At 46.8% G+C, this 14,341-nt stretch overlaps 1 protein-coding gene across 1 annotated transcript in view; it reads right to left on the bottom strand.

Moving 5' to 3' along the window:
- tecta (tectorin alpha) overlaps positions 1-14,341 on the bottom strand; it is a 76,626-nt gene that overhangs the window by 35,818 nt on the left and 26,467 nt on the right. Inside the window, exons 11-13 of the mRNA XM_067970699.1 lie at positions 12,286-12,884; positions 10,891-11,458; positions 278-477 (exon numbers count right to left, since the gene is read on the bottom strand). Of these exons, the coding sequence (XP_067826800.1) occupies positions 278-477; positions 10,891-11,458; positions 12,286-12,884 (1,367 nt within the window). The remainder of the gene's footprint in view (positions 1-277; positions 478-10,890; positions 11,459-12,285; positions 12,885-14,341) is intronic.

The raw sequence follows: 14,341 nt of genomic DNA, 5'->3' as shown, positions 1-14,341 counted from the left end.
TCATTCTAGTAAATCTCTTCTGCACCGTCTCTAAGGCCTCCCTAAAGTGCGGTGCCCAGAATTGAACACAATACTCCAGTTGTGGCTGAACCAGTGTTTTATAAAGGTTTAGCTTGACTTCATAAAACAACATAAAATATTTTCAAATTTTCTTAAAGTATATTTTATATTTCTACTAAGTATTTGGAGGAAAATCAGTTTGATTCTCACAATGTGTACAAACTCCATCTACAAAGATTCATCTTAGGTCCCGTTTCAGAGGAACTTCCCAACGTACCTCGTAGTATTTGTCATCCACCACACAGCCGCAGTCCTGGGGCAGGATACACGTTCTCCCGTTGAGCAGGAAGCCATCATTACACTGACAGCCCTCCACACAGTAATGGTTACAGTCTCGGTGCGTTTTGAAGGTGGCGCATCGTGGTTGACACACAGACATACAGCTCTCATAGTGACTGTTTGCGGGACATATGATCACTGTGGGGAAGGAGATCAAATGGAATTCCTTTACTAAAAAACGAATTCACCAGAATGGCCAAGTCAGGCCAGTTTTTACACAGAATGTACAGCACAGAACCAGGCCATTCGGCCCAACAGGTCCATGCCATTGTTTATGCTCCACACGAGCCTCCTCCCTCCCTCCCTACTTCATCTAACCCCATCAGCATATCCTTCCATTCCTTTCTCCCTCATGTGTTTATCTAGCTTCCCTTTAAATGCACCTATGCTATTTGCCTCAACTATTCCTTGTGGTAGCGAGTTCCACATTCTCACCACTCTCTGGGTAAAGAAGTTTCTCCTGAATTCCCTGTTGGATTTATTAGTCACTATCTTATATTTATGGCCCTTAGTTCTGGTCTCCCCCACAAGTGGAAACATCGCCTCCATATCTATCCTATCAAACCTCTTCATAATCTTAAAGACCTCTATCAGGTCACCCCTCGGTCTTCTCTGTTCTGGACGAAAAAGCCCCAGCCTGCTCAATCTTTCATAATAGATATAACCTCTCAGTTCTGGTATCATCCTAGTAAATCTTTTTTGCACCTTCTCCAGTGCCTCTATATCCTTTTTATAATATGGAGACCAGAACTGTGCACAACACTCCAAGTGTGGTCTAACCAAGGTTCTATACAAGTTTAAGATAACTTCCCTGCTTTTTAATTCCATCCCTCTAGAAATGAACCCTAATGCTTGGATTGTTTTTTATATGGCCTTATTAACCTGCGTCGCTACTTTTAGTGATTTGTGTATCTGTACCCCTGAGATCTCTCTGCTCCTCTATCCTGTTTAGACTCTTATTATCCAAGCAGTATGTGGTCTTGTTATGCTTCCTACCAAAATGTAATCACGGTCACTTTTCGAGGGGTGGAAGGTGCTCATTGAGGCAGAACTCAGAGGGTTTTTATCTGCACTAAATTCATAAATGTCACAGAACTGTTAGGATTCGACACACATTTAAGGAGATTTCCAGATCTACTGATTCGTTCCTCTCACTGCTGTTATCTTCTCGATGTGGCGATGCCGGTGATGGACTGGGGTTGACAATTGTAAACAATTTTACAACACCAAGTTATAGTCCAGCAATTTTATTTTAAATTCACAAGCTTTCGGAGGCTACCTCCTTCCTCAGGTGAACGATGTGGAAATGAAATCCTCGAAATGAAGTCGCATTTATAATTCACAGAACAATGCTTGGTGAGTACAGACAGTTTTTTCAACTGCCCGTTGCCAAGGCAATCAGTGTGCAGACAGACAGGTGTTACCTGCCAGGTCTCACAGAATATACAAATCACCAAAAAAAAACAACAAACAAAAAAAAACAGAGATAGAGAGGTAGAAACATAGAAAAGACAGCAACTGACCCATTATATTAAAAACAGATAACATTTGTTCGCTGGTAGGGTAACGTGTAGCGTGACATGAACCCAAGATCCCGGTTGAGGCCGTCCTCATGGGTGCGGAACTTGGCAATCAATTTCTGCTCGATGATTTTGCGTTGTCGTGTGTCTCGAAGGCCGCCTTGGAGTATGCTTACCCGAAGGTCGGTGGCTGAATGTCCTTGACTGCTGAAGTGTTCCCCGACTGGGAGGGAACCCTCCTGTTTGGCGATTGTTGCGCGGTGTCCGTTCATCCGTTGTCGCAGTGTCTGCATGGTCTCGCCAATGTACCATGCTCTGGGGCATCCTTTCCTGCAACCTATGAGGTAGACAACGTTGGCCGAGTCACAGGAGTATGAACCATGCACCTGGTGGGTGGTGTCCTCTCGTGTGATGGTGGTATCTGTGTCGATGATCTGGCATGTCTTGCAGAGGTTACCGCGGCAGGGTTGTGTGGTGTCGTGGACGCTGTTCTCTTGAAAGCTAGGTAATTTGCTGCGAACGATGGTCTGTTTGAGGTTGGGTGGCTGTTTAAAGGCGAGTAGTGGAGGTGTGGGGATGGCCATAGCGAGGTGTTCGTCGTCATTGATGACATGTTGAAGGCTGCGGAGAACATGGCGTAGTTTCTCCGCTCCGGGGAAGTACTGGACGACAAAGGGTACTCTGTTGGTTGCGTCCCGTGTTAGTCTCCTGAGGAGGTCTATGCGATTTTTTGCTGTGGCCCGTCGGAACTGTCGATCGATGAGTCGAGCGTCATATCCCGTTCTTACTAGGGCGTCTTTCAGCGTCTGTAGGTGTCCATCGCGTTCCTCCTCGTCTGAGCAGACCCTGTGTATTCGCAGGGCCTGTCCATAGGGGATGGCCTCTTTGACGTGGTTAGGGTGGAAGCTGGAAAAGTGGAGCATTGTGAGGTTGTCCGTGGGCTTGCGGTAGAGTGAGGTGCTGAGGTGCCCGTCTTTGATGGAGATTCGTGTGTCCAAGAAAGAAACTGATTCAGAGGAGTAGTCCATGGTGAGCTTGATGGTGGGATGGAACTTGTTGATGTTATCGTGTAGTCTCTTCAGTGATTCTTCGCCGTGGGTCCATAGAAAGAAAATGTCGTCGATGTATCTGGTGTATAGCGTTGGTTGGAGGTCCTGTGCAGTGAAGAAGTCCTGCTCGAACTTGTGCATGAAAATGTTGGCGTATTGGGGTGCGAATTTGGTCCCCATGGCTGTTCCGTGTGTTTGGGTAAAGAACTGGTTATTGAAGGTGAAGACATTGTGATCCAGGATGAAGCGGATGAGTTGTAGGATGGCGTCCGGAGATTGGCTGTTGTTGGTGTTGAGTATTGATGCTGTCGCAGCGATGCCGTCATCGTGGGGGATACTGGTGTAGAGTGCCGAGACGTCCATCGTGGTGAGAAGTGTTCCTGGTTCAACTGGTCCGTGGGTACTGAGTTTTTGTAGGAAGAGACTACACGATAACATCAACAAGTTCCATCCCACCATCAAGCTCACCATGGACTACTCCTCTGAATCAGTTTCTTTCTTGGACACACGAATCTCCATCAAAGACGGGCACCTCAGCACCTCACTCTACCGCAAGCCCACGGACAACCTCACGATGCTCCACTTTTCCAGCTTCCACCCTAACCACGTCAAAGAGGCCATCCCCTATGGACAGGCCCTGCGAATACACAGGGTCTGCTCAGACGAGGAGGAACGCGATGGACACCTACAGACGCTGAAAGACGCCCTAGTAAGAACGGGATATGACGCTCGACTCATCGATCGACAGTTCCGACGGGCCACAGCAAAAAATCGCATAGACCTCCTCAGGAGACTAACACGGGACGCAACCAACAGAGTACCCTTTGTCGTCCAGTACTTCCCCGGAGCGGAGAAACTACGCCATGTTCTCTGCAGCCTTCAACATGTCATCAATGACGACGAACACCTCGCTATGGCCATCCCCACACCTCCACTACTCGCCTTTAAACAGCCACCCAACCTCAAACAGACCATCGTTCGCAGCAAATTACCTAGCTTTCAAGAGAACAGCGTCCACGACACCACACAACCCTGCCACGGTAACCTCTGCAAGACATGCCAGATCATCGACACAGATACCACCATCACACGAGAGGACACCACCCACCAGGTGCATGGTTCATACTCCTGTGACTCGGCCAACGTTGTCTACCTCATAGGTTGCAGGAAAGGATGCCCCAGAGCATGGTACATTGGCGAGACCATGCAGACACTGCGACAACGGATGAACGGACACCGCACAACAATCGCCAAACAGGAGGGTTCCCTCCCAGTCGGGGAACACTTCAGCAGTCAAGGACATTCAGCCACCGACCTTCGGGTAAGCATACTCCAAGGCGGCCTTCGAGACACACGACAACGCAAAATCATCGAGCAGAAATTGATTGCCAAGTTCCGCACCCATGAGGACGGCCTCAACCGGGATCTTGGGTTCATGTCACGCTACACGTTACCCCACCAGCGAACAAATGTTATCTGTTTTTAATATAACGGGTCAGTTGCTGTCTTTTCTATGTTTCTACCTCTCTATCTCTGTTTTTTTTTGTTTGTTGTTTTTTTTTGGTGATTTGTATATTCTGTGAGACCTGGCAGGTAACACCTGTCTGTCTGCACACTGATTGCCTTGGCAACGGGCAGTTGAAAAAACTGTCTGTACTCACCAAGCATTGTTCTGTGAATTATAAATGCGACTTCATTTCGAGGATTTCATTTCCACATCGTTCACCTGAGGAAGGAGGTAGCCTCCGAAAGCTTGTGAATTTAAAATAAAATTGCTGGACTATAACTTGGTGTTGTAAAATTGTTTACAGTTATCTTCTCAGTATTAATACAATTTGCCATTCATTTCCTGGTCACTTTGTCTCCTTCAATCTCTGAGAATACATTTCTACACAGAATTCTTCAAACTTCACTTTATTCCCATTGAAACAACGCAACCCGGGACTTAATTGAATCCCTCCTCAAAAGCATTTCTGTAACTTTATTAGGCATGGTCCACATTGTATAAATTCTATATCAGTTTCACATGCACCATATTCTCGTTAATCTGTTACAAGTAACGGGATTCCACTATCGATACCAAAGTTTCTGGCCAAAAAGTTCCAGGATTATATTCCAAAATCAAGGCATAGAGTTTGTTAGCTATAAATTGGTGTAAAACGGTTAAATCCACCAATATTCAACTGTAACATAGAGACAACATCAGATAACATGTCAAGTATCTCACTATCCAAGAGCAAGGATGAGCAACCTGTCACCGCCCCCCCCCCCATTGAATACAGTGCAAATGAAATTCTGCATCCAATACATGGTAACCCGCCATCTCTCTTTCAATCCAATCTTTCTTTCCCTCTCTTCATTTCATCTTCTTTACCTGATTTGACATTGAATTCACTATTCTAACTTACACTTCCTGGTTCAGTCCTTGCGTTGCTTATTAATGATTCTTCAGTCTGATAGCTTATGGAGATATACAGCTACTTGCCTTATTCACACAGGTCCCAGATGCCCTGTCGAAGGCGCCAAACCATTGGGATCTCCAACTCACAGCAACCATCAGCGCAAAAGCTCATGGAAAGTATATGGGCAAATGCAAGTCTAACAAACAGCCAGCGCCATTCATTCGCCACTCACAATAAAGTCTGCCCCGTAGTAATTCCCCAAACAGTATGGAGAATCCCATTTATCCAATAACAGTGTAGAATAACCTACCCACCCAATAACAGTAGAGAATAATCTCCAACCAGGATAAATTCCAATCCAATAATAATACTGATTATCCCATATTGTGTATCTCCCCATCCAGTAACAGAGTGTCTTCACTCAAATCAATAATAGCGAAAAATAACTTCAATCAATAGCCATGCAGAACACCTCTTCCTCGTTTAATCACAGTGCAGAGTAATGAAGTGCAGAGTAATGCCACCATCCAAAACTAGTGCCCAGTATCCCACTATCTAAATATAGTGCAAAGGAATGCTAAACACCATAAAATGATTCTCCATTCCCAAAGCAAAGTAGTGGCCTCGATCCAAAAACAGTATTGCTATCACGCCATCCAATAAGAGGACAGAGTTACCCTTAATCCAATAGAATAACCCACCCATCCAATACCAGTGTAGAGTAACTCTCATCCATTAATTCAGTGCAATATCCCTATGTAATAACAGTGGAGATTAATCCAGCATCCAATGGCAGATTACAGTAACTCCCACACCCAATAATAGTATATACTAACCCTCAATCAATAACAGTATATAGTAACTCCCTAATCAATAATGGTATACAGTAACTCCCTAATCAACAGTATACAGTAACTCCCTAATCAATAACAGTAGACAGTAACTCCCTAATCAATAACAGTATACAGTAACTCGCTAAACAGTATACAGTAACTCCCTAATCAATAATGGTATACAGTAACTCCCTAATCAATAACAGTAGACAGTAACTCCCTAATCAACAACAGTAGACAGTAACTCCCTAATCAACAACAGTAGACAGTAACTCCCTAATCAATAACAGTATACAGTAACTCGCTAAACAGTATACAGTAACTCCCTAATGGTATACAGCAACTCCCTAATCAACAGTATACAGTAACTCGCTAATCAGTATACAGTAACTCCCTAATCAATAATGGTATACAGTAACTCCCTAATCAACAGTATACAGTAACTCCCTAATCAATAACAGTATACAGTAACTCGCTAAACAGTATACAGTAACTCCCTAATCAATAATGGTATACAGTAACTCCCTAATCAACAGTATACAGTAACTCCCTAATCAACAGTATACAGTAACTCCCTAATCAATAATGGTATACAGTAACTCCCTAATCAACAGTATACAGTAACTCCCTAATCAACAGTATACAGTAACTCCCTAATCAACAAGTAGACAGTAACTCCCTAATCAATAACAGTATACAGTAACTCGCTAAACAGTATACAGTAACTCCCTAATCAATAACGGTATACAGTAACTCCCTAATCAACAGTATACAGTAACTCCCTAATCAATAACGGTATACAGTAACTCCCTAATCAACAGTATACAGTAACTCCCTAATCAATAACGGTATACAGTAACTCCCTAATCAACAGTATACAGTAACTCCCTAATCAATAACGGTATACAGTAACTCCCTAATCAACAGTATACAGTAACTCCCTAATCAATAACAGTATACAGTAACTCGCTAATCAATAACGGTATACAGTAACTCCCTAATCAACAGTATACAGTAACTTCGTAATCAATAACAGTATACAGTAACTCCCTAATCAATAACAGTATATAGTAACTCCCTAATCAACAGTATACAGTAACTCCCTAATCAATAACAGTATACAGTAACTCCCTAATCAATAACAGTATACAGTAACTCCCTAATCAATAACAGTATACAGTAACACCAGTAAAATTATAGCCTAGAATAGATTTTGTGTTATTGGCGGCTAAATATCCCAGCATGCTTTTCCAATAGGCTGAGAAGTCCTTGCAAGCTATCAATTTCCCACAATTGCCAGACTGATGGGCTGTGAATAACAAGGGGAGAAGACGTTATTGAGATCTGGCAGTTATCCAAGACCTCAATTAGATCTAGTGGCTCTCAATCTCTGACAACAGCTAGACTGAAAATAATACGAACAAGATAAGGCAAGGTATAAAACAGTACAAGAAGTTCCAAACGAGACGGCAGAGAAGGAAGAGTCCTGACATCAGTGCTCTTCCCAGAAGAAGGTTAAATCGTGTCTGTTGTATTAATTGCTGTAACTTGTTGAAGGACTAAGCCGTTCTTAAGCGCAAGAATTGTGCTTTGCTGGTGAGTCAGCTTGTTAACTCTGTGATTGCTGTGTTCTTTTAAATTGGCTATTAATGAAATATACTCGCTACACACCATATTGGTTCAGTCTCTTTCTGAATCTCTTGCACTCCCTAATCAATAATATACAGTAACACCCCATCCAATAACAGTGTTCAGTGCAGAGCAACAGTCCTATCGAGTAGCAGTGCAGAGTGACAGTTCTATCGAGTAACAGTCCTATCGAGTGACAGTGCAGAGCGACAGTCCTATCGAGTGACAGTGCAGAGCGACAGTCCTATCGAGTGACAGTGCAGAGCGACAGTCCTATCGAGTGACAGTCCTATCGAGTGACAGTCCTATCGAGTGACAGTGCAGAGTGACAGTCCTATCGAGTAACAGTGCAGAGTGACAGTCCTATCGAGTAACAGTGCAGAGCGACAGTCCTATCGAGTGACAGTGCAGAGCGACAGTCCTATCGAGTGACAGTGCAGAGCGACAGTCCTATCGAGTGACAGTGCAGAGCGACAGTCCTATCGAGTGACAGTGCAGAGCGACAGTCCTATCGAGTGACAGTGCAGAGCGACAGTCCTATCGAGTGACAGTGCAGAGCGACAGTCCTATCGAGTGACAGTCCTATCGAGTGACAGTCCTATCGAGTGACAGTGCAGAGTGACAGTCCTATCGAGTAACAGTGCAGAGCGACAGTCCTATCGAGTAACAGTGCAGAGCGACAGTCCTACCGAGTGACAGTGCAGAGCGACAGTCCTATCGAGTGACAGTCCTATCGAGTGACAGTCCTATCGAGTGACAGTCCTATCGAGTGACAGTCCTATCGAGTGACAGTGCAGAGCGACAGTCCTATCGAGTGACAGTCCTATCGAGTGACAGTCCTATCGAGTGACAGTCCTATCGAGTGACAGTGCAGAGTGACAGTCCTATCGAGTAACAGTGCAGAGCGACAGTCCTATCGAGTAACAGTGCAGAGCGACAGTCCTACCGAGTGACAGTGCAGAGCGACAGTCCTATCGAGTGACAGTGCAGAGCGACAGTCCGATCGAGTGACAGTGCAGAGCGACAGTCCTATCGAGTGACAGTGCAGAGCGACAGTCCTATCGAGTGACAGTGCAGAGCGACAGTCCTATCGAGTGACAGTGCAGAGCGACAGTCCTATCGAGTGACAGTGCAGAGCGACAGTCCTATCGAGTGACAGTGCAGAGCGACAGTCCTATCGAGTGACAGTGCAGAGCGACAGTCCTATCGAGTGACAGTGCAGAGCGACAGTCCTATCGAGTGACAGTGCAGAGCGACAGTCCTATCGAGTGACAGTCCTATCGAGTGACAGTCCTATCGAGTGACAGTGCAGAGTGACAGTCCTATCGAGTAACAGTGCAGAGCGACAGTCCTATCGAGTAACAGTGCAGAGCGACAGTCCTACCGAGTGACAGTGCAGAGCGACAGTCCTATCGAGTGACAGTCCTATCGAGTGACAGTCCTATCGAGTGACAGTCCTATCGAGTGACAGTCCTATCGAGTGACAGTGCAGAGCGACAGTCCTATCGAGTGACAGTCCTATCGAGTGACAGTCCTATCGAGTGACAGTCCTATCGAGTGACAGTCCTATCGAGTGACAGTGCAGAGTGACAGTCCTATCGAGTAACAGTGCAGAGCGACAGTCCTATCGAGTAACAGTGCAGAGCGACAGTCCTATCGAGTGACAGTGCAGAGCGACAGTCCTATCGAGTGACAGTGCAGAGCGACAGTCCGATCGAGTGACAGTGCAGAGCGACAGTCCTATCGAGTGACAGTGCAGAGCGACAGTCCTATCGAGTGACAGTGCAGAGCGACAGTCCTATCGAGTGACAGTGCAGAGCGACAGTCCTATCGAGTGACAGTGCAGAGCGACAGTCCTATCAAGTGACAGTCCTATCGAGTAACAGTGCAGAGTGACAGTCCGATCGAGTAACAGTGCAGAGTGACAGTCCGATCGAGTAACAGTGCAGAGTGACAGTCCGATCGAGTAACAGTGCAGAGTGACAGTCCTATCGAGTAACAGTGCAGAGTGACAGTCCTATCGAGTAACAGTGCAGAGTGACAGTCCTATCGAGTAACAGTGCAGAGCGACAGTCCTATCGAGTGACAGTGCAGAGCGACAGTCCTATCGAGTGACAGTGCAGAGCGACAGTCCTATCAAGTGACAGTCCTATCGAGTAACAGTGCAGAGTGACAGTCCGATCGAGTAACAGTGCAGAGTGACAGTCCGATCGAGTAACAGTGCAGAGTGACAGTCCGATCGAGTAACAGTGCAGAGTGACAGTCCGATCGAGTGACAGTGCAGAGTGACAGTCCGATCGAGTGACAGTGCAGAGCGACAGTCCTATCGAGTGACAGTGCAGAGCGACAGTCCTATCGAGTGACAGTGCAGAGCGACAGTCCTATCGAGTGACAGTGCAGAGCGACAGTCCTATCGAGTAACAGTGCAGAGCGACAGTCCTATCGAGTAACAGTGCAGAGCGACAGTCCTATCGAGTAACAGTGCAGAGTGACAGTCCTATCGAGTAACAGTGCAGAGCGACAGTCCTATCGAGTAACAGTGCAGAGCGACAGTCCTACCGAGTGACAGTGCAGAGCGACAGTCCTATCGAGTGACAGTGCAGAGCGACAGTCCGATCGAGTGACAGTGCAGAGCGACAGTCCTATCGAGTGACAGTGCAGAGCGACAGTCCTATCGAGTGACAGTGCAGAGCGACAGTCCTATCGAGTGACAGTGCAGAGCGACAGTCCTATCGAGTGACAGTGCAGAGCGACAGTCCTATCAAGTGACAGTCCTATCGAGTAACAGTGCAGAGTGACAGTCCGATCGAGTAACAGTGCAGAGTGACAGTCCGATCGAGTAACAGTGCAGAGTGACAGTCCTATCGAGTAACAGTGCAGAGTGACAGTCCGATCGAGTAACAATGCAGGGCAATCCCATTCGATAGCAGGGGTTAGAGCTTTATCCGTGCACTGCACCAGCCACAGGCTAAGATCCTCACTCCACACTGGCGGGAGCAGCACAAAACCTGAGAAAGGAAAGAGCGGCTACTAACGAATCGCCATTCAATGAGCTTTCTGCTTTAAGAGTTTCTAATGTGGGGGGAGATTGAGGAGCGAGTCTCGGTCTGTGACTTACGGCAGGTTGTGATGTTTCTCCAGCCCCGCAGGAGCAGTCCCTGAGCCTGGCAGGTACTCGCATAGTTCTGCAGCCAGTTACAAGCCGTGTGCCGGTTTCCACGATCGATGCACGAGTCGAATATGCAGTTGTGGTAAAAGAAAGTGGGATTGACCTTTCCGTGACACCGGCTGAAAATATCGTCCTTGGAGACGATGAGTGCGCAGAGCTGCAACATGTCGACAGGGAGAGTGAGAACTCGGTCACACGAGGGGCAGATTCTGCTGCAGCCCAACTCACAGAACGAGCTCATTCCCACCACCCAGCTCTCAACAAACTCCAGCAGGTTTGTTCCAACCCTGCCGTCTGCAGTCTGCAGGTCATCGGCCGGGTCCCCATTAAACTGCCCGCACAGTCCACGCGTGGCATTGGTAAAGGCCCTGGGAACCGTCACCGTTAGGAAAGTGTTCCAGTCATACATCACTTTGAGTCCGAAATCAGTCTCCAGAACCAAGTAGAGACCGAACGAGTAGAGATTAACCTGGGCACGCCCCAGTTTGAGCGGCAGGTGGAGTCGCTCGTTATTCACCTGTGAAGGGAAGAAATCGAACATTGAGAATAACTCCGGGAGTGAACCAGGAGTTCGGCTGCTTTGGATACTCGGCGCCCAATCCGTTCCCGCTGCTCCAGTTTGCAGCCTCCCTATTGGTGTTGAAACCATTTTAATTCCAATAAAAGTATTTTAATGTGGTGCCAGATTATACAAAACTCCAGTCTTAGAAAAAGGGCAAAAAATGATCATCTTAAACCACCCATTGAATCAAATCATAAAGCGTTACACTGGAGCCTCCGTGTACTCTGAATATTACCTCCCCACATTCCTATTCCCCTGCACAATAATACATTTCTTTTCTCAAAATAATAGTTACTGACTTACCAACCACTGCAAATAGCTTCCCCCATTATCTTGTTGAAACCCCTCATCATTTTGTATATCTCTATTAAAATGCCTCTTAAACTTGTGTTTTATTGAAAAGAGCCTGTTTATTTATTCTTCTATAAAAATGAAAACCTCTCCTCTCTTGGAACATCTTTACTAAATCTCAGAGTGGCATTCTTCCTGCGGTAGAGCGGCATCTTTCCTAAGGTAGAGCGAACACCAGAAGCCCGACACAATAGTCTAACTGCAGCCTCGTCAGTGATTTGTATCGTTCAGCATCACCTCCTGACTTTTGTACTCAATCCCCTAATTTAGAGAATTTAGGATCCAACACCAGAGCAGTGAGCTCCCTGCAAATATTGGCTCCCACTCACCCCTCGTCCCTCCAGCCTCATGCCCCCTCAATCCCCCCCCCCCGCTCCCCTCGCCCCCCTCTCCCCCCGCTCACCCCCCTCGCTCCCCTCTCCCTCACTCACCATCACCGTATGCTTGTAGCTCTTGGACGCGCTGATATTGTAACCGTGAACTTTGATTTCCACCTCCTGAAGCCAGAGGGCCAGCGACGTGTTGCGATCTTGGTTCTTGGCTCGGACCAGGTAGTGGGGTAGATGTGGGAAGTCGGCAGCCACCGTGCTGATGATGTGGGAACAGGTGCTGTGCAGATCGTAGGCAAGTGTGTCAAACGTGTAATAGTGGCTGTACCCGGAGACAATGCAGACCGCCTCGGTCCGGGGCAGGCAGTAATACAGGTCGGTCTCATCCGAGCAGAACTCATCCACCCTGCAGGACCCGCTCTCACAATACACCGCGTTATCGGACCCGTTACAGTAGCAGCGAGTCTGGCATTCCATGTCCGCCCAGAAGGTCTCGTTCGTACCGACATCGATCCCTCCGTAGACGCAGCCGCAATGGCTCTTTGGGATGCAATGACCATCTTTTAGGGCGAAACCTTGGTTACACTGACAACCCTCCACACAGGGCAGGTTGCAGTCCTGATCCAGCTCCAGGGACAGGCAGGTCATTGGGCAGGCCGAAGTGCATTCGGCAAAGTGACTGTTCTCGGGGCACGGCAGAGCTGGTAGAAATAAAAGAGACTGGCAGTTAAAGTGGAACTCGTCCTATTTGCCTGCAGTTTCAGATTTCTTTACCCTTTTAAGATTTCCCTAATGACTCGGTGGGTCGAAACATTACCTGGTGCCTATCGATCCACAAATTCAATCTCCATTCTGTGCTGAGTTAGTTGACCTCAGCTGAAGCCCTGAAGTTGACCCCAGAAACTCTGGACGATGTAGGTGAAAATCAAGCAGATTTCCTGCTGACCCCTGATTCTACGTGTAGACCTCATGATTTGGCTTGGCGGTGATGCCCCAATGGTGGATCAGCCTGTCTGGCTCAGTCATGAAGAATAGACACTTGGACAAGGTACTGAGGACAGCAAATGCCCTTGGAAATCTGGGAACAAACCCTCACAACCACCAGGTGAGGATCAACAGATCTGTATTCAAAAATGCCCTCTACTTAAGCTTCATAGATCTTATGAAATGGAGCTATCAAGACTGAGATGGATAGATTTTTGTTGGGTACGGGTATCAAAGGCTATGGAGCAAATGGAGTTGAGGTACAGATCAGCCATAATATAATTGAATGGCAGAACAGGCCCAAGGAGCTGAATGGACATCTCCTGTTTCTATGTTTTAAGATGTGCCTCTCCCTGACAGATAAATATTGGAGAGGATGTAACCAGAGTGGCACATTTATACACACACTTTCTGGTCCTGCCCCCAAATCCAACCTTTGAGTTGCCACAGATGCCGTGAACAGCAGTGTGATGAACTCGGATCCACTCCCCATCTGCTGGGCTTGTCCCCGGGGAGATGACAACTGCCTGAAGTTCACCCACTAAAACAACTCTCACTGTTAGTGGCAAATGATGCAGCCCCCCCGACTATGAGCAAATATCAAACTGCCTGGACCCCCTTCCTGGAAACTGATGCAATAGGTCCCCTTAAAAACACCACAACTCACCATAGCAGAGGGAGGGATGTGTTGTTGCCAACAAAAACACCACAACCACCACCTCCCCAGCTCAACAACAAAAGTGATCAAACCAAACCCACCCCTGTGCTCCTTGTCCAGCTGAGCAGCCCCCAACTATGTCTGCCTCAGACATGAAATGTATTGAATTACTGTACAAATATGCACAACTAGACCATCAGTGTACCATCCCGTAAATGCTCTTTTGAGAACACACCAATGTGAGAACGTATATTGTTATTATATCAATGTGAATATAAATCTGCACTGTATCAGGGCGTAAATATACCGGCACTGTATCAGGGCGTAAATATACCGGCACTGTATCAGGGCGTAAATATACCGGCACTGTATCAGGGCGTAAATATACCGGCACTGTATCAGGGCGTAAATTTCTCCTGTCTCAGCCTCTAAGGAACCCATGAACTCTCTTCCTTTTTCCCCTACTTGTAGAAGCTTCCTGCCAATCACTGAACTCCAATCCCTGTCTCCCATTCT

The sequence above is a fragment of the Heptranchias perlo genome, chromosome 33 (assembly GCF_035084215.1).
Source record: "Heptranchias perlo isolate sHepPer1 chromosome 33, sHepPer1.hap1, whole genome shotgun sequence".
Classification (NCBI taxonomy): domain Eukaryota; kingdom Metazoa; phylum Chordata; class Chondrichthyes; order Hexanchiformes; family Hexanchidae; genus Heptranchias; species Heptranchias perlo.
The sequence above is the reverse complement of the archived record's forward strand: the minus strand, read 5'-3'. Positions and strand labels throughout refer to the sequence as shown.